The sequence below is a fragment of the Phycodurus eques genome, chromosome 3 (assembly GCF_024500275.1).
Source record: "Phycodurus eques isolate BA_2022a chromosome 3, UOR_Pequ_1.1, whole genome shotgun sequence".
In the NCBI taxonomy this organism is placed as follows: Eukaryota; Metazoa; Chordata; class Actinopteri; order Syngnathiformes; family Syngnathidae; genus Phycodurus; species Phycodurus eques.
This window is the reverse complement of record NC_084527.1, coordinates 21,583,777-21,605,513: the sequence shown is the minus strand read 5'-3', so window position 1 is coordinate 21,605,513 and position 21,737 is coordinate 21,583,777. Positions and strand designations below refer to the sequence as shown.

At 39.8% G+C, this 21,737-nt stretch overlaps 1 protein-coding gene across 3 annotated transcripts; it reads right to left on the bottom strand.

Annotated features, from left to right (window-relative positions):
* Window positions 1–4,603: 4,603 nt before the first annotated feature.
* Window positions 4,604–18,572, bottom strand: LOC133400180 (GRAM domain-containing protein 2B). 3 transcript variants are annotated; one of them, XM_061672570.1, is made up of 13 exons: window positions 18,386–18,572; window positions 14,850–15,014; window positions 14,645–14,732; window positions 14,452–14,521; window positions 13,790–13,893; window positions 12,413–12,508; window positions 12,271–12,342; window positions 11,428–11,517; window positions 11,185–11,296; window positions 7,972–8,185; window positions 7,778–7,882; window positions 5,218–5,302; window positions 4,808–4,935 (listed from the first exon to the last, which is right to left on the bottom strand). In XM_061672570.1, exons 1-13 carry the CDS (start codon window positions 18,487–18,489, stop codon window positions 4,894–4,896), a joined length of 1,347 nt encoding a protein of 448 aa, XP_061528554.1. In that variant the 5' UTR covers window positions 18,490–18,572; the 3' UTR covers window positions 4,808–4,893. The 3 variants fall into 3 exon arrangements, with proteins under 3 accessions (XP_061528553.1, XP_061528554.1, XP_061528555.1); XM_061672571.1 differs by having other exon boundaries at window positions 5,218–5,299; XM_061672569.1 differs by lacking the exon at window positions 5,218–5,302 and having other exon boundaries at window positions 4,604–4,935.
* Between the last annotated feature and the right edge of the window lie 3,165 nt (window positions 18,573–21,737).

Sequence of the window (21,737 nt, the reverse complement as noted above, 5' to 3'; positions counted from 1 at the left end):
ATTTATATATTTATAAAATGCATTTAAAAATATCCTAAAATAAAAGTATTTTGTTTATTTCTTTAAAAAAATATAGATTGTCCTAAAATAAAATATATATTTAAAAATAACTGAAAATAAAATAGTTTAGTGTTTTGCTTTTATAAAAAAAATAAAATAAAAGTAATTGATTGTTTATTTAGCTTTAAAAATATGTTCATTATAAAAATATATTATTTGACATTATATTATGTCCTAAAATAAAACCTTTTTTGTAAAATATATTTAAAAAATAAAAAAATGAAAATAATGTACTGGTTTGAAATGAAACATGTTTAATAATTCTACTATATATATCCATCCATCTTCCATACCGCTTTATCCTCACTAGGGTCGCGGGCGTGCTGGAGCCTATATATGTCCTAAAATAAAACTGTTTTAAAATTTATGAAAATATGTGACTGCAGGTCACATGCTGTGCTGTCACTGTCAAGTGCTCCATTGTCATCCATCAACGGCCCCCCGAGTGACAGCCCCACCCTCCCCCAGTCATCTTCCGCGACATCCCAGACGAGCATGACCATGTGAAATGAAAGATGTCAGTGTTCCATTCACTTATTTTCACACCTTGCATTAGCGTTGACCACGTAATAACCAATCAGCATCTTCTGATGTGCATTGTCTTAGTCTACAACTAAGACAATCAATTGTTCTCCCCTTGGCGTTTTCAGTGTACGTGTGTATATGTGAATGTGTGCGTGTGCGGATGAGCATGAGAACAACAGCTGCTTTCTTCCAAGTGGACAAGCAAAACCAGAAGCACTACATCATCTTTAGTCCTTTCTCCATGTTAACTTGGAATATTCAATTTCGCAGCACGTTTCGCAGCACATTTAACGTGATTTTGGTGATACTGATCAGGGTATAGGCAAAGATTCTGAGCTCTGCGGAACGTGAGGTGGATGTCAGATGCAGTGTATACCATTCATAATTATGTGAACAGTGGGCATCAAACCCTCTGAGTCACATTATTATATTTTTAAAATCATCCCACTGGGTGGCACAGGTATGGGGGCGTGGGGCACACGAACGATTGGGGGTGAGTATAGATACATGAGGTCCACAGACACCAGTGCTTATCACCAGCTCATACTGTATTTAATAAGCATACCCGCTCACATTTTCTGTTGCCACACTGGGCAAGAGCGGTGACAATGCACGGATCACTGCGATTACGCATCGTCCTCCTCCACATCGTCCTCCGCATCGTCCTCGTCCCCAAAAAGATGTCTCCTTGTGAGACTGTCAATGCGCCACACTTAAAGGGAATGAGAGAACCGCTTTGACGGATTGTGGCAGTCTACGAAATTACCAACACCCAGTCTATCCCGCCTCCAGGCATGTTTACACCACCAACCGCACCAGATTTACGCCAGTGACGAAAATAGAGCCCTTGACTGTATGATTCTGATTTTCCTAAATAGTTGATACAACTGACAGTAAGCATAATTTTCAAATCATCATTTGAATGTAATTCATATGTTTTTAACAAACCTCCCAATGGTATTTAAAAGAATTTAAATGTACTGTTCCAAATTATTATGCACAACAGTGTTTCAAGTCACTGATGGTGTAGTGGTACATTTGCCTGACTTCAGTGCAAGCAGTGTGGGTTCAGTTCCCACTCAGTGATGGTGTGAATGTGAGTGCAAATGGTTGTTCGTGTCTATATGTGCACTGCGACCTGACCAGTTCAGGGTGTAGTCTGCCTTTTGGCTCAAGTCAGCTGGGATAGGGTGCAGCAACCCGTGACCCTGAACAACGGAGTTCTAAGACATTTGACAGGTTTTAACAGACTGAAAATAGTCATTTATTGAATTTGAAGCCTTAGGTCGTATTTACTGAAATCAAGAGCTATTTCGATCAAAAACATCACAACAAGTCAAGTTACATTTTTGACATAGACCCCTAATTTGATAGCAACTTCACAATTCTTAAATCTGTTAAACTTGTGAGTTTCTTTTTCGAAGTTCTGCTTAAACGTCTTTGAGATTGTGCATTGTCATTGTCAAGCTCTCTCCCCAGCATGTTTCCAGCCAATTACAATAGCTACAATGTGAGTTCTTAGAGAGTTTCTGCTGAAAATTATTTGCAGGATTTCAGAATAGCCTCCCAGAGTTGCTGCATGTATGTGAACTGCCTCCCACCCTCAACGATCTTTTGCTTAAGATGCGTTAAAGGTTCTCACTAGGGTTGAGGTCAGGGGACAATGGAGGTACCTTCCCTCCTTTTATGCCCATAGCAGCAAATAATGCAGAGGTGTAGCTCGCAGCATGAGATTGTCCACTGTTGACTGCCGTGAAAGCATGATTGGTTCCGATGGATAGAGTAGTGGATGGTTGGTGGAAGGCCACCACGTCCAAACAAGGCTGCAACATCAGCAAGGAGGTGGCAGACTGGCGGAGTCACATATTTGGCCAGAAACATGCTGGGGAGAGAGCTTGTTGGCCTCTTTAGGGTCCCTGAAGGTGTGAAAAAGATCCCTGAAAAGTATGTGGAGTTTCTGAGTGGCCACTTTCTTCCATGGTACCAAAAGAAGAACCGTGCTTTCATTAACAAAATCATCTTCAAGCAGGACAATGCACCATCTGAAAAGAAATTCAAAAAGAAACTCTCCAAAATGTCACAAGTTTAATGGATGTAAGAATTGTGAAGCTGGTATCAAATAAGGGGTCCTATATCAAAATGTGACTTATGTTTTACTTGAAAGACCTTTTGATTTCAGTCAATATGAGCTCCTCATGCTGAAAACTAAATAAATGACTATTTTTAACTAAGTGTGGTGGGTCTCATCAACAATTGAATTGACAATAAAAGCATCTTGACCCTTTCAGTTCTTTAAAACCTGTCAAATATTTTGAAACTCCTGTGTGTAAGAATTTGGAACACTGCATTTTGAGTTTTTTTATTTTCCCCCAAAACACTCTTATCTTTGAATTATAGTCTGACAGTTGATGACTTAAAAATGACGCCGACCGTCCTTTGTATCAACTGTTTAGGAAAATCACAGGAAAATATCATTTGCATGATCATTTGGAACACAGTGTATGTGCCCTGCCATTGACCAGTGATCAGTCTGATGTTTGTCTGTGGCCTGCTATTGCCTGGCGACCAGTCAGGATGGATGTCCTCAACACCCTGATCCAGACCATGGTGTTTCGCAGCGCCCTGAATCGGGTCCATATTGGTTCACTGGTACCCATTTTTCATCAAATGTTGTCAAGGGTACCAACTTTGCATTAATTTTTTGGCGCCCTCTTTATTTGTCTATATGTGTCCTGATGTTGACTTGCGACCAGTCCGTTGTTGGTCTATATGTGCCCTGACATTGACTTGTGACCGGTCCATTGTTTGTCTCTATGTGTTCTAGCATTAGCTGGTGACTAGTCCTGGGTGTAACCTGCTTCCTACGGTGTAGAAAATGAATGGATGTCCTCAATACTCTGATCAAGACCATGTAGTTCCCCAGAGCTTTGAATCAGGTCCATATTGCTTCACTGGTAAACATTTTGATGTGTTTTCATCAAATGTTGTCAAGGGTACCAATTTTGCATTCGTTTTTTGGCACCATGCAGATGGGGTACCGAACTCTGTTCAGCTATTGTCACACTGTTTTGTACATATTTGCTCATGACTACTTCCTGTCTGACTAACATCTCAGTGGGGGAAGTTAGTAGGGAAGACATTTTATTGATTGCACCTGATCATGTTGTTTAGTGTTTTCAGGCAGTAGATACATGCTAATTTCAGTGAGCTGTTGTTGTCTTCAGTTAGCTGCTGCAGATAGTTTTAGTTAGAGGACGTTACCTGCTGGTAGCTTCGGTCATCTTCAGTTTGGTGATGTTAGCTTAAGTTAGCTACTGCTAGCATCAGTTATCTGTTATCTTCACGTAGTTGCTGTTAGACACACATACACGCATTTCAGTTAGTTCTGTTAGCTTCAGTTAGATAGCTTCTTGTGGTGCAGTAGCCACTTGTAAAGGGACAGACTGGGAACCAGAACTCCATCATCATGTCTGCAGAAGACATTTTCTCACAGTTATGTTAGAGTAATTTAGCAAAACATAATGGCTAGCCTGCTAGCTAACATCAAAGTGCTATGTCTATATCATTAATATGAGCAACAGACAAGTCAATCAATTAACCAGTCCCTTAATGATCATGTTAATCATTTCTGAATTTCCACCACATCTGCATTGGAATCAACTTACCTGTTGAAATGTCAATTGCAACCAGGGTTCAGTCTCCCTTCCAAGCAATTTACCTCGTGTAACATTTTTTGGCTGACATGTCGTCACACATACAAACTGCGCCGGTAGCAAAGAAAGCTAAAATCATAATTGAAACCATTTCCTGTTTTCTCAATGGTGCTGTCTTGGACAAATGATATGGAATGTTTTTTTTAACTGTGGTGCAATGGGAGCTATTGCCAACTGGAACTATGTATGAGATCATGGTGAAAAGGTCTCTAGTTGACATCATCAGTGACCTCATCAGTGACAGGAAGTAGATGCTTTCAAGATGCCATTCAGTCCTCTTATTTTATTAAACAGACATGCGACAAATATAGATTTTTTTCCCCAAATTTTAAAACATAAATTATATAAACAGTTAACAGTTTAAGATGCCGCTGTTAAATTACCGGTTTCTCAGACTTTGCTAGCCATAGGTTAAATTAACATCTTTGTTCTATTCAATAAACAAATGACAACACAACTCCCTAATTCCAAATTCTAAGGTTGTTATTTTAATAAAAAGGTATCTCTCTCTCTCTCTCTCTCTCTCTCTCTCTCTCTCTCTATATATATATATATATATATATATAGAACAAATATTTGTAGGGTTAAAACTTCTTCAGACGGCTTCGTCCAAAAGTCTTTGAAGATTCTTCTGCACCTGAAACCCAACAAAACACAAAGATTTTACTTTCACATACTACTGTAGCTACATGCTAGTCCAGCTATTTTAAACCAGCAACGTTAGCTAGCCTCGAGCACCTGCTGAATTGTTTATGTTGACGAGCAGATTAAATGTCTATAAAAGTTTAACTAGCGTTAGCTGGTGTCACTATTTGTCATTGTTTGTGAAACGTTGTAGCACACGTGCGTTGTGTTTCATTGGGCACAATGTCACATGACAACATGTGTAAATACTGGTTGATGGATTAGTAGTTTCTACCTTCTCCAGCTTCTTGAGGTTGAGGCTCAGAAGTTCTGAGAAAAGTTCCCTGTTGACGTTTTCGCTACCTTGCAGGAAAATCCTGCTGGAAGGACAAAATACCATCAATAAGCTAATGTGGCAAGATGCTAGTCCTTCTCTTTTACGCCATCGATGTGCTGATACCATAATGTGGTTTATAGGTATAATTTAAAACATGTCACTAGCTAGCCCAGTATTGGGATACATTACATGCTAATTTAACTAGCTGCTATTTTATTTACTTGGAAACATTGATATGCTAATGTGGCTACCTGCTAGTCCTTGTACTGGATACCGTCAACTTGCTATTGTTGCAAGCTGTTAGTCTATATACAGGGTAACATTCATCTATATTCTGGGTGGTCTCTGACACATGCTAATGTTATCAAATGCTATCTCTTCATTGGGCAGATTATCTACAAACATGCTAGCTCCGAGCCCTGCGTTGGGATATTATTAACTTGCTAACTGTAGGTATGTTACAAAAATGTTCAAACCACCTGTATATTTAAAATACACGTGATCAACGGATAGATGATAGAAACAAGAATACAATTAGCCCGAGTTTGTTCGACTCTCGGATAAGGATTAAGGAATTTATGCCGCGTTTTATTTTGCAAATCGGCCCAAATTTACTTGTCCATAAATCAATAGGAAATGAAAAGAGACGAAATGTGATGTTTAAACAGGCCATTTTCAGAATTTTCAATGGCACTATCCGCTTGAGACATCTCATTTTCCGGGCCAAACCGAGAGCAAGCGTATCATCATAAATATTTCAGACTTCAATACATATATATGCATAGATAGATGGATGGATGTATGGATTTATGGATTTATGGATTTATGTATGTATGTATGTGTGTGTGTGTGTGTGTGTATGTTTGTTTGTGTGTGTGTGTGTGTGTGTGTGTGTGTGTGTGTGTGTGTGTGTGTGTGTATGTATGTATGTATGTATGTATGTCCCGCGTCTGAGCTGCACAGAAATGAGCAGGGATGCATAAAGTAAAATCAATCTGCATCTGAGGATGCAATGCTATGGATTAGTATTCCGGCGTGGTGTTGGAAATTTGGCGTATACATTTTTCTGACTAGACAGTGCTCTCAAGTGCAGCTAAAAAAAAAGAGAGAGTGGCCAACTGTACACCTAGCCATTTGAGGAAGAAAAAGCAGACACATGAAACCCATCTGTTCTCTAAACCAATCAGAGATATTGAGGGGCTCTGATTGGCCGTGTGCAGGCCAATGTGCATACGTGTGTGCATGCTTTTCAAATGCAGGCACTAGCGTACTCAAAGCTGAGTTTGCTGCAAAGTTACAGCTGGGAACAGAAAATACAGTAGGTCATTTCCCCTTTCCCGTCAGCTTGCAGTTATGGAACCTTTTGTCCAACAATGAAAATACAAACGTGACAGCGTACAGTATACGGTGCATGGCTGCTCACATTATATACACTATAGTGTTACAAACTAGTGTAAGAGATGTAGCCATTGAACAAGCTGACAAAGCAGCGTTTAAAGTATCGTTGTTCTTTTGAAAAGTAGGACAACTCTTGAATCAAATCAGGTTGCGTTGATCTACTTGTTGTGCTGTTATTAATGTTGCTATACACTTTATTAAGCAACTGGAAACTTGATTGGCAGTATATTGCCTGTTAAGGCATTTATGTGTGTCACCTATTAATCTGTGGCAAATATTTAATATTTGTTCAAGTGCAATTTTTGTGACCAAAGCCTGAATGTGTTTTATTTACATTTTTTATTTATCTGAGATATTGTATTTATTGTTCTACATGACTCTAAGAGTTAATTGTTCTTGAAAAGGATGCACTTGAATTATTATGTTATTATATTATCACTATATCGGTGACATAAAAAACATCGATAGTTTGGGAAGATATATCGTCCTTGAAAAGTTTCAATTAAAAAAACTAAACACATAATGCTGTATATTAATAATGGATAACAAATAATATCTAGAGTAACAACTGTAATAAAAATCTGCAATATAGCGGGACAGTGAAGCACGAACGGTGATATAGCGTCGGATTACTGTATCTGTATTCTGTGATGATAAATTGCAATCTATCTATCTATCTATCTATCTATCAATCTATCTTATCTATCTATCTATCTGAATAATGCTCTGTTATAAAAAAAAACATGCTCATGAAACTAGGTTCGTGGCCTGAATTTGGATATCATATTTTAATTTTTTTCATTAAATATAAAAATATCTAAATGCTGTAATTATTTTTTTTCTTGAATTTAAAATTATTTAATTTAAAAAAATGCTAAAATAGCTAGCTGCTAGCCATGCATGGGGATACGCATTTTAATTTTGTTTTAAATTGAATTTTAACTAACTAAATAACTAAAAAGTACTTACTAAAAAACTTACTAAAAGTAACACGCTGATTTGGCTACTAGGACCGCATTGTGATCTCAACATTCTAACGTAACTAGCTGCTCGCCTGTATTGGCGCATTGGGATATTATCAACAAGCTAACATAGCTAGCTGTCAGCCATGTGAACTCACTCTGGCTGAGCCAAGTCTGCGATGGAGCCGAGCGTCGCCAGTCGATGCTCCAAGGAAAACATCTTCATGGTCAGGAAGCATGATGACAACACTAAGACGCACACTCTTAACACACACACACACACACACACACACACGTGTTTTCATTGGAATGTTCTGTAGTTTATGGGAATTACACACTAACACACACTTACAGAAAGAGGTAAGCACACAGCAGAGTGTTGAGCGAAAGAGTTTGTCCACTTCCGGTGTCCTCTTGCTTCACTTCGAAACCGTGCTGCTTGCTTTCCTGCTTGGGAAGCTTGGAATTTTGGGGATGTTTGAAATGAAGAGTATTCTTCAGTTGGTGTTGATGGTCAGGATGTGGAGAGACGTCACTGCACTTCAACGTGTCCAGCAAGGGAGGAACTGGGAAGTCAGGAACAAGGAAGAAGAGTTGGCTATCATGTCGGGAAATCCTGACAGGAGTAGGATTATTGATAGAAATTAGGATTGCAATAGTGACAGGATTCCTAAGAGGAGCTTTGGGAGAATAAGCGTTGGAATATGAAAGGAATCCTATTGGGAGATGGTTTCAGACTGGAATTGTGGAATTAGGGTTTCTGATTGGATCACGAAGGATTCTTGTCAAGAATTATGTTTGGAATCATAATAGCATTGTTGGCACAAACTTTTATGTGATTTTGATGGGAATCATGATTGATATGTGGAACTGTGACAAAATCATATTGAAAAAAAAATAGGTATTTGGAGACAATTGTGATGGAATAAGGGCAGGACTGCTACTGGAAATAATGATGGGAACTTTCACAGGGATCGGGGGTGAATTTTTTTTTTCAGCACTTTCCCCACCTCTCTGGGGGGCGCCATCTAGGGGCGTCGTACAGAGTGCCATTTGAGGCAGCACCGCTACTGATTATTGGAATAATGACAGGAATTTTGCCAGAATAAATATAGGCATATGATGGAATTACAGCAACTGTGAAAAAGTCATAATAAAACACTGACAGAAATTTTGACAGAATTGTGATGGAATCACAATCAAATTGTTGAAAGGAATTCTGATGGGAATCCTAAAATATTTTTTTTTTAGGGGTGTAATTATGATTGGAAGATTAACAGGAATCCTAACAGAAATGGTGATTGGAATTGTGACCAATTTGGACTGATATTTACGGTGGCCCTGAAGTGCAAAACACAACAGCCAATAACTAAACACAATAACAAATAACTAAACACAACAGCAAGTAAAAAACAACAACAACCAATAACGAATCACAATGACAAATAACTAAACACAACAGCAAGTAAAAAAAAACAAAAACCAATAACGAATCACAATGACAAATAACAAAACAGAAAATCAAAAAACACAAGAGCAAATAACTAATCACAACAACAACAAAACTAAACACAACAACAAATAAAAGAACACAACAGCAAATAACTAATCACAACAAATAACTAAACGCAAAAGCAAATCAAAAATCACAACAGCAAAACACAAATCTGTGTGTGTGTATTGTGTATAGACACTATATTGCCAAAGGTATTCGCTCACCTGCCTTGACTCAAATGAATTTAAGTGACATCATAGGATTAAGAATGGTCGGTCCCCCCTCTGCATTTTTAACAGCTTAAACTCTTCTGGGAAGGGTTTTCCACGAGGTGTGTTTTTGGGAGTATTGCACCATTCTTCCAGAAGCGCATTTGTGAGGTTACACACTGATGTTGGACAAGATGGTGTCCGGTCTAATTCATCCTAAAGCGTTCGATAGGGTTGAGGTCAAGATAGTGTAGGCCAGTCAAGTTCATCCATATCAAACTCTGTCATCCATGTGTTTATGAACCTTAATGTTGAAACAGGAAGGGGCCATATCTAAACTGTTCCCAAAAAGTTGGAACTGTCCAAAATATTAGCCTTTGAGCTTCAGTGAAAGAAACTCTGAATTCTTCAGCATACTAAGAGATTTTGGACAGTCAGACGGTTTGTGGATTACCCCGTCCTGTTCCAACATGTCTGTGCACCAGTGCACAAAGCACCATGTTGAAAGCCTTCCCACAAGATTTGAAGCTGTTATAGCGGCAAAGGGTAGACCAACATCATATTAAACCATGGGATATCACTTACAGTATTTGTCAATTGCTAAAACACAAAACCCTATTGTCTGAACCAAATCCTCTTTCCCCTGAACCCACTTATTGAATTGGTAACTCTCTTGGTAGAAGCTAAAGCACTTTTCACTTAGTTAGACACACCATAGAGAACATATTTTCTCCCACTAAAACACATTTTGCACTCTGATGCACTTGTGTTGCGTAATGATAAGAAGAGAGAGCATAAGTCAAACTCAATTAAAGCACAGGTGTCTCAACATAAACACAGCAATTCAAAACTGATCACACTTGTGGCTAATGATGTGAACAAACCTATATAAGCCAGGTTACTGAGCACTGGTTGTTGAAGTTTCGCTACGGATAGAGACAATCGGAGAGACAGAGGTATGAGATGGTCCAGGAGGAAGAGGAAAGAGGAGGTATAAGACAAAGAACAATTACATATATCAGATGAAATACGGGCAACTTTCATAGAACACGTGTTTTTCCACAGTTTGACAGTGAGGGAAGCCGAAATCCAGCGAGTGCAGCCCAACCTAAGCAGATTCACAGTCCACCATAGACTGAAGATTCAGAGAGTGAACAAGTAGGCCTTAATGCTTTTTTCATTACGTACATGATACCAGTATGACTGTATACATAGCTGTACACAAAACAAAACAAACAACCATTCACACTCACATTCACACCTACGGGCAATTTAGAGTCTTCAATTAACCTACCATGCATGTTTTTGGGATGTGGGAGGAAACCGGAGTGCCCGGAGAAAGCCCATGCAGGCACGGGAAGAACATGCAAACTCCACACAGGCGGGGACGGGGATTTGATCCCAGGTCCTCAGAACTGTGAGGCAGATGTGCTAACCAGTCGCCCACTGTGCTGCAGTGTGGCGCATTATGAAGTGCAAAATACGACAACAGAGACCTTGGACTGTTCACCAACTGAAGTACATCAAGAAAGAATAGGAAAGAATTGTACCAACAAAACTTCAACAATTACTGTCCCCAGTTTGCAAACACTTCTTGAGTGTTGGTAAAAGGAAAGATGATGTACACAATGGTGAAGATGCCCCCGTCCGAGCTTTTTTGGAACGTGTTACAGGCATCAAATTGACAATGAATGAATATTTGCTCAAAACAATACGTTTATCAGTTTGAAATATGAAATATCTTGTATACTGAAAGTTACATATGACTGGAACTGTGACTTTTGAGTTGGAAAGTCGTTTTAATTCCAACAAAAGTGTTTTTCATAATTCCACCCCTCAGGCGTCTGATTGGCCAAGATACCTGCCATCTTGTCATCGTCCGGTGTCTGGGAATCAGAAGTGCTGCTTTCCTCTGTGTCTTGCCTACTCTTCCGTAACGTTTCATCCAGGTCAGCAAAGTCGGCGTGGAAACTCTGATGAAAATACCAGTTCGTCAAACAGCAAGCTTGCAGGTGTGTGTGTGTGTGCATGTGTGTGTGTGTGTGTGTGTGTGTGTTATTGTGTTGTTTTTTTTTTTTTTTTTTGGTGTTTGTATGCAACTGACCAAAGGAAAACGTGGCGAGTGAGGTGATGTCCGACCTCGGAAGTTGATTTGGGATGAAGACAGAAAGGGGCTGTTGCATGGACTCTTCTCCTTTATGAGCACAAATCATCTCCATCATCATCATCATCATCATATTCATAACAATACTGTATGGTTCCTCCAGTTGTGGGCGGTTAGGGCAGAAACACTGACCTACATTTCATCACTGTCTGGCGGAACCCCGTAATTCCAAATATGATCAATCTCCAGTCGATCAAACCTAGCGGCGCCCCTGGTCCATACACTTTTAATCAATGACAGCGTAATACATTAGTGATTTTTTTGTGAATTAACTTAGTGGTTGAACGTGATTTTGAGGTGGTGGTGTTTTTGTTTTGAATGTATATGCTAGCAATAAAGGGTAGAATACCCAACTTGAGCACTGCAAAGTATGCTAATCTAAGCAAATGTTTTTTTTTAATTTCCTGAAAAAAGTGACTTTCTCAGTTAAAATGTTTGGTTGGGTTGTCTTCGAGTAATTTAGCAAAACATTATGGCTAGCCTGCTAGCTCTACAGGACGCTTCATTTCAGTGTAAAAAGAATATGTTTCTGCCATTAACCCAAGCCACAGAAAGGTCAATTGATTAGCCAGTCCCTCAATAATCAAGTTAACTGTCTGAATTTCCATCGTGTCAAAAGGAGTTTACCTTACGGAGCATCTTTTTTTTTTTTTTTTTTGACTGAGACTTAACACATTCAAACTACAAAGGTAGAGAAGATTTCCCACCAGGAGAAAATCACGGCCACTGGATTCATTCATTCATTTAAGTGTGGCGACCAACATCCTGACACGGAGAAATTACCTCCAAGTGAAGACAGACGGACATGAGGAACTTGTAGGTATTGTCCCGGGCCAGGAAGGACACAAAGACATACTGCAAAGAAGAAGTCAGTGAGTCAAAACATCTTATTGAATGTCAGGAATTTTTATTTCCACTGCCTCACTCTGTCATTTGCTGTAGCGATCACCACAGCGTTGGGCACCAAGAGGGCCGTCTTGGTTTTCTTGACATGGGTGACGGAGACTACCGGGATGGCGATCTGGCAGGAATGGTAAATGGACTGCACTTATATAGCGCTTCATCTACAACATCACAGTGCCCAAAGCACTTTACAAAGCCTCACATTCACATTCACGCACACATTCATACACCAGTGGGCAGCTGCTGCCATGCAAAGTGCGGCCAGCCTCACTGGGAGCAAATTGCGGTTCAGTGTCTTGCCCAAGGACACGTCAACATGCGGATAGTCGTAGCCGGGATTCGAACCACCAACTGTTGTTATTGTTGTTGAGTTTTGACATAACTGTGAGCGAATCATGACAGGATTGCCATTGGGAATAATGATGGGATCCTAACAAGAACTTTGGTGGAATTGTGATTATAAAGGTGACAGGGATGGAGACTCAAGAATCCCAGTCCCAACAAGGAATATGACGGAATTACAATGGGAATTATGACAGCTAATTTCGCTGTTGTACAATGGGAATTATAATCAAATGGAATAATGACAAGAATTTTGACAGAATCGTGGTAACTGTGAAAAACAACAATGACAGGAATTCTGATGGAATTTTGGCATTCTAACAGATATCTTGAAAGGAACAGGGTGCTTGACATGAATTATACTGGTAATATTCACAACAATCAATCAAACAGGAACTTTTATGGAGTCACAATCATGGGGAAAAAAATATTAGACCACCTTTGTTCCTTCCGTTTGTTGTTCATTTTTAATTCCTGTTACAACTTAAGGTACATTTGTTTGGACAAATCTAATGATGACAACAAAATAGCTCATAGGAGTTTAACTTAGGTGTGATATCTAGCCATTTTCCATGGTTTTCTTGATAACCAAAATCACTGAGAATACAATTAATCTTAAGCATGTCAAATATGGCATAACGTATCATGGAATCAGCTGCATTTTTGTTGTGTTCAATGTATTCTTCAGGAAATATACCTTTCGTGGTACCAGGTATTCAAATTAACAAGCAATTGAAGAAACAAGGGTGGTTTAATAATTAGTTCCATGACTGTATGGTTGGAGTTGTGAGAGGAATTCTCACCGGAACATAGACAAATTCATGATGGAATCATTTTATGGATTTTAATAGAATGCAATGGAATCATAGTGAAATTGCTGTTGGGCGTAATGATGGGAATCGTGACAGGAACCGTGACAAATGTACGATATGATCTGTGACGAAATCATAATGGAACAAAGACAGGAACTGAACTCTTGACAAGAAAAGATGGGACACATGACAGAAATCACGGTAGGATTGATGATGCGAATGGCAGGAAGTGAGACAGGAAGCACCTTGGTGTCTTTTCCAAAGACCTTGGAGTGGAAACAGATCCAGTGGTCGGAGACAAACATGCGGCCCTGGTACAAAATGTCCTTCTGCAGAGCACACGTGTAACCTGGAAACACAAAGAAATAGTCAACAACACCTCAACCACCAATGTTGTGACAGTGCATGTTTATGTTGCCAAAACTGTGTCCATCCGTCCATCCATCCATCCATCCATCCATCCATCCATTTTCAACACCGCTTATCCTGGTTAGGGTCGCGGGGCGCTGGAGCCTATCCAAGCTGACTTCAGGAGCAAGGCAGACTACACCCTGAACTGGTCACCAGTCAGTTGCAGTGCACATATGGACACAGACAACCATTGCCACTTACATTCACACCGTCACTGAGTGGGAACTGAACCCACGCTGCCCGCACCAAAGTCAGGCAAGTGTACCACTACGCCATCAGTGCAGTGTCAAACTGTGTCGTCAATTTATATTCCCAATTATTGTGTGTATCCACATTTGTGAGTTCATTCTTATGTTCGCCGATGTTGTGAGCATTCAATTTTTATGCTCCCCATTGTTGTGTGAGTCCATGTTTACGTTCCCCAATGTCATTTGAGTCTGATACTGTATGTTCCCTGATGTAAACAAAGTTGATACACATTTAAAGAGGAATTTACTTTGTCTGAGTTGCTCATCCTTGCGAATCTCCTTGAAGATTTTATGGTATTGACAGTTGCCCTTGGACAGCTGGAAAATAAAAGACAACGCAAACAACACAAACATGAATATGACTGTACTGTGCATGGTAGTATGAATGCAGCTGATGTCAGTGCAAATGAAAAGAGGTTAATGTAAAGTATTATGTGTCACCTGAGTGTAGTGAGACTTCTTCCTTTCCAGCTTTGTGTCCACCTCACTTTGTATGGGAGTCAGCAGAGATGCGTCAAACATCTTTGACCTAACACACACGCAAGCAGGCACACACGCACACACGCACACACACACACACATACATGTAATGTGTGCGTTTAAAAGTTAATGATGTTTTCTTTCTTATGTAGTTGGTGTTGTTTACCTGACCAGTGCTGCTTTCCTGCATGCTGATGTGTCCTGATGTTTAAGTTGGTGTTGGTTTTGTTGTTGTTGTAGATGATGATGTTCGCCCTCGCTGTTTTCCACACACTCACCGAGCATTCGTAGACTTCTTTGATGCTCCTCAGATGCTATGTCAGCCTCTGAGCTGAACATACATTAGCACATTCTCATTTACTTGACTTAGTTTTTGAATACTAAGCAATTAACCTACTAACTACCTAGATCAGTGGTTCTCAAACTTTTAAGTACCACCTGAACGCTAAAACTTCCTTTAAACATGGGAAAATATATTTTTAAACTACTTAAATGATTCAATAAAAATGCATTGCGCATAGCAGTTAAATGCAACGAAGCCCTGAATACTAACCAATGAGCGGTGACCGTGATTTTAAGTCTCATCATTTTTGCTGTATACACTGTATGCTTAATACAATTGCCCACCCGCGGCATGGTGGACGACTGGTTGGCAGAAGTCCCTCACAGTTCTGAGGACCCGAGTTCAAATCCGGCCTTGCCTGTGTGGAGTTTGCATGTTCACTTCACCCCTGCTGCTAATAATAATAATAATAACAATAACAATCATAACAAGAGGTATGTTCTTAATACACAAAGGCAATCCATGTAAGAAAATGCCATAAATTACACGCACACACGGAGGCATTTTCCCACTGTGCCCACCTGTAGTCATGTTACCCCCGTTTTGTGTGGGAGCAGGGGGGGGCTTGTCTGCGCTTAACACCAATTGTTGGTTGTACTGCACACGCGACGAAGCCACGAATCATAAACACATGCTGCTCCCTGAAGGCTATAATCTATACCGGTACTCCGGCCGTGGGCCGGGCCACTCAGCTTGCCGTGCACAGCGCACGCGACCGATGCGCTCGTGCATGGCTTTGTTGATATAAGGCTAACCTATAAGTCGTTTTGTGTTTGTTGAATAGTAGTCTGTAATTATGTTAACAAATATGTATTGGAAATTATATAGTAATTATCCTATTAAGAAAAAAAAAAAAAGACTTGTCCAGGTCGAAATTCCCAATTGCCACCCCACACTGTTGTAACACGTGCAGAACGTGGCTTGGCATTCTATTTTTGAAATAAGTAGGGATGTCCCTGAAAAAGACATTGCTTGGATGGCAGCATACAGTATGTTGCTCCAGAACCTGTATGTACCTTTCAGCATTAATGGTGCCTTCACAGATGTGCACGTTACCCATGCCATGGGCAGTAACAGACCCCCATACCATCACAGATGCTGACTTTTGAACTTTGCCTCTTTGGCCCAGAGGATACAACGACCATGATCTCCAAAAAAAAATTTGAAATGTGGACTTGTAAGACCACAGCACAATTTTCCGCTTTGCGTCAGTCCATCTCGGGTGAGCTTGGGCTCAAAGAAGTCAGCCGGCGGCATTTCTGAGTGTGGTTGGCTTTCGTTTGCAGGGTAGGGTTTTAACTTCCATTTGTAGATGTAGCGATGAACTGTGTTACTGAAAATTGTTTTTGGAGGTGTTTCTGAGCCCATGTGGCAATATCCTTTACACAAAGATGCAGGTTTTTAATGCAGTGCCATCTGACGGATCAAAGGTTACGGGCATTTAATGGTGGTTTTCTTCCTTGCCGCTCACGTGCAGCGATTTCTCCAGATTCTGTTAATTGTTTGACATAATTATGGACCGTAGATGATGAAATCCCACCTGATGGTTTAAAGGACATGGTCATTCAGTGTTGGTGTTCACCCTTACCATTTACGTCCAGAGATTTCTCCAGATTCTCTTTAGATGATGAATGGACCGTAGATGATAAATACTCTAAATGCCTTGCTATTTTATGTTGAGAAACGTTGTTCTTAAATTGTTGGACTATTTGCTGACGCAGTTGTTCACAAAGTGTGAACCTCGCCCATCCTTGCTTGTGAAAACAGCCTTTTGGGGATGCTGCTTTTATACTCAATCATGACACTCATCTGTTTCCAGTTAACCTATTCACCTCTGGTATGTTCCAAACTATTTTTTTGGGGAGCGTTCCTCAATTTTCCCAGGCTTTTGTTGACACTGTCCCAGCTTTTTTGGAATATGTTGTAGGCATCAAATTCAAAATGAGAGAATATTTGTACAGAAACAAAACAAACAATAAGGTTAATCAGTTTGAACATTGAGTATCGAGTATTTTTAATCTATTCAATTGAATATAGGTTAAAAAGGATTAGCAAATCATTGTATTCTGTTTTTATTTATGGTTTCCCCAATGTCCCAACTTCATTGATACTGGGGTTTGTACTTACTCAACTTACTTGCGTACTCACTTAACTTACACCCTTACTAACTGACTTGCTTATTGAGTGACGAACTAAAATAAGTACTGCAATTTCCCGTGTATAATGCGCACCCCCAAAGTTGGCCTCAAAATTCTGGAAAACCCTTCTACCTATGTATAATGCATTTTTACAATGCATTATTTTGTTTCTACCCATATAATCAAAACATGAAGTATTGTCTGTATTTTGTTAGTTTTTTCAAAGAATTATTCTGAAGTTAAATACCTTATTTGAACACACAATACTTTGTTTTTATTTCCTTGCTCTTATCGCGAAATTCACAGGCCTACTTTTATTTAGTAAATGAGAAAACACACAGTTGTGCTCATATGTTTAATTACCCAGGCAGGATTTCTAAGATGTGTACAATTCTTTTAAGAAAACATGAAGGACTATGCGAAACACATTTAATTTTATTTTAATGGGATTCAAATTAAACTCACGCATTTCAGAAAAGCATTATCATTAAACAAAACATAATCATAAATAAATTAGTGATTGTGGTTGTTCAGTCATCAGTCGTATTTAAAAAAAAAAAAAAAAAAAAAAAATCACAAATTCTCCAAGGGTACGTAAACTTATGAGAACAATTGTACATATATGCAGTCATATGTACTCCTGTCATATTGGAATGAAAGTGTAATCTACACCTTTTTCATAACCTCTAAGTGGCGTACTAGAATGAAAGTGTGCAACTTTTTCATAACCTCTAGGAGGCGGTGGCATAGTGGAATGAAAGTGTACAGCTTTATCATAACCTCTAGATGGCGGCATACATTGGTAAAAGGTGAAAGTCTTTCATTTTCTCCCATACCTATGTATAATGCGCACTATTGACTTTTGACAATTTTTGGGGGTAAAAAATGCACATTATACACAATAAATTACAGTAACGCAAAATAAATGTTCAAAAACAAAAAGTTCTAAAAAGATTAAATGAAAATGTATTGAACTTAAAAGTTAAATACAACTGAATTGTATTTTTTCAGTGACATTCAAGGGAGCCTGTGCACTTTGGGAATCACTGATTCAGAGTCTTTAATGAACCCACCATACATGTTTTTGGAATACTGGAGGAAACCGAAGAACCCGGAGAAAACCCAGGCGAACGTGTGGACAACATGCAAACTCCACACAGAAAGGACGTCTCAGAAGTGTATACAACTGAAAGTTGCTGATGATGAAGAAGAAGTTCTGACCTGTCAATTAAATGTTTGCCCCCCTTGTTGTGGTAGCGTCTGTATGTTCCTTTACTTGTTCTCCTGACGCTGATTTCCTCCTGCTGCGTGCTGGTGTCCGTCATGTCTTGGAGAGGAGCAGCCCCCGAACCTCACCACCACAAGCTCTCCTTCACCTGCCTGTTGGCCGGCTCCCCTGCCCTGCCCAATCATACCACAGGACGATACAACATGTACGTGCGTGTGTGTGGGGTTCGTGAAGGGGGGGCGAGGGGAGGGGGCGTCCAACCTTCGACCCAGCTGTGTGTTTGGCCACTTTAAAATAAATAGAAGATAAAGGAGAGGTTTCCCTGAATGCTACTCAGGAGACCCTGCAGGAGGTCATACGATCCCGCTTTCGTGTGTGTGCGTTTGTGTGTCTTCCCACTTGTTTGTGTCTGTCATACAATCTGACCATAAATGTGTGCATGTGTGTGGGTGTGCGTGTGTTAGTTTGTAAGTCTGTGTGTCTGTATGTGAGTGTTTAAGGTAGTTAGTGCGTGTGTCATACGATCCCACCATAGGTGTGCGTGCTTGTGTGTGCGTGAGTATATGGCTGTGTTTATGTGTCTCTATGCACGTCTATGTGTGTATGGATGTTTGTACATGCACGTGTGTGTGTGCTGTGCACGAGTGTGTGTGCTTTTTTGTGTGTGTACATGTGTGTGCGCGCGCATGTTTGGGTGTGTGTGTGTGTGTAAGTGTGTGCTTATTTAGTTAGTTGGGTATTTAGTGACTAAGTATGTTACTTGGGTAGTAAGTACTGTAAGAAGGTTAGTTATTAGTTAGTTGTGTGTGCGTGCGTGCGTGCGTGCGTGGGTGCGTGCGTGCATGCGTGCATGCGTGCGTGTGTGTGTATGAGTGTTTGTAATCTGAGGCAAGCCGGTAATGTCACAGGACAGTGTATCACTTTCCTAAGGTAGCTAGCTTTGACAATACTGTACATTTATTATCATGAACAGGTCTTAACTTTTAAACGTTTATGACAGTTAAAAATATTAAACTACTACTCAATGATGCCTGGTCTTTACAATAAATAAATAAAGCTTCTTTTAGGGTTAAAAGCTGTTTTGTTGGCTGACATGTTGTAGCCCTGCCCCCAACAAAACACACGCACACACACTTCAGTTGTGTGTTTGTGTGTCAAGGTCCAGTGTGAAATGTTTGTCAAAGAGTCAAAAGTCGACATGCTGTAATTTGCCTGGACAAACAAACTCCGCCAGGCTCAAATGATCCTCAAAATGTTCCACTCCAGTCTTTTAGGTTGCACTAACGCACATTGTAAGCAACGTTTCCCTGCACATCTACTGAGATTCTATTCCAAAATAACGTGTGCACCTTTATCCTGATCTGCACCAAAATATAATAGCTTCTTCTGTGGCCCACAAAGCACACACACATACACGAACATTTATGAAGTTTTGGCGTAATCCTGCTGAGTAATCAACTGACTGACTGACCGAAGGACTGACTAGCTAACCAACTCCCTGACTGACTGACTGAATTACGAAAGCCCGTCGCACACCGCGTAATGCGGTCGAACCCAACTGGACCCAGCTATCGCAAAAGAAATAAATTGGCGATTTATGCACGCCCTGAATGGCGAGCTTGTAAAGGATTTTGCGGCTACTTTATCATATTTATAAAATATATAAAAAGAGAGTGACAGTTATGGAAAACCGGGTTGCTACTGAGGGAGGACGTGGCCGAGAATAAAAAGAAGAGTTGGGATAAGAAGAAAAGCACTGCTCGCTCATTCACTTGAATGTCCATCCATCCATCCATTTTCTGAGCCGCTTCTCCTCACAAGGGTCGCGGGCGTGCTGGAGCCTATCCCAGCTGTCATCGGGCAGGAGGCGGGGTACACCCTCAACTGGTTGCCAGCCAATCGCAGGGCACATACAAACAAACAACCATTCGCACTCACATTCACACCTACAGGCAATTTAGAATTAACCTACCATGCTACATTTTGGAATGTGGGAGGAAACCGGAGTAACCCGGAGAAAACCCACGCAGGCACGGGCAGAATATGCAAACTCCACACAGGCGGGGCCAGGGATTGAACCCCGGTCCTCAGAACTGTGAGGCAGACGCTCTAACCAGTCGCCCACCGTGACTTTATTTATATATATATATATATATATATATATATATATATATAAAAATATATAAAAATATAAATAAATATAAATAAAAATATATATAAAAATATATATATATATATATATATATATATATATATATATATTTTTTTTTATTTATTTATTTATTTTTTTTTTTCAATTATTTTTTTTAAAATGAATGTCGTTCCAAGTTATCGCTTTGTATTAGATGTGATAACATGGAGTACCTAATAGAGTGACCGGTTGTTGTACTGTATATGACAAACGCAGACTGACCCCCACATAACCTCTGCCTCAAACGCCTCCGGCTGGTGACGTCACACCTCTACCCTCCCTCCCCCACCAATACGTTACACCGCAGCGGCCCCTGGTGGCGAAGGAGAAAAAAACATGATCGTGCTTCACAGTCCCGTGACAAGACCATAGATATTCATCCATCCGGCCAGCCATTTTTCGGACTGCTTATCCTCACTAGGGTCGCGGGCGTAATAAAATAGGAACAATATATAGTTTTTTGAAAAATTAATGAATCATTCGTAATTCACAATATGAATTTCACACATAAATGGTCTACTTTTTATTATCATGACATACTATTATAACCCCTCATACAATGGCATGTGATAAATAGACCTGTAGAGCAACACAGATAGAACAGTACAGAAATATAGAACAAGTATAGGTAGATAGAAGAAGTATCTATTAAATAAAACTATACTAAATAACTAAGCAACTATAAATTAACTAGAACTAGTACAGCTAGATAAAAGTACTAGCGATTTTTAGATGAAAATGAAACTAGTATCGAACTAGTATATATAGATAGATAAAACTAGTATGTATTTATATTCAGGAACTAGTATAAATAAATAGACTAGTAACTATAGTAAATGTAGTTTATTCAATAATCAATTCCATCAGTATGTCAAATAGATAGATAGATAGATAGATAGATAGATAGATAGATAGATAGATAGATAGATAGATAGATAGATAGATAGATAGATAGATAGATAGATAGATAGATAGATAGAGAACAAGTATAGATGATATAGAACGAGGTGGAGGCTCTCCTCTTCCTCGTCGTCAGTCTTCCTCGCATGTCCCTCACTGGCCGAGCGAGCGCGCTGCTGTGAGAAAATTATATACGAAGAAGAAGGAGGAGGAGGGGCAGGGGGAGGAGGAGGAGGAGGAAAGGAAAAGGCGAA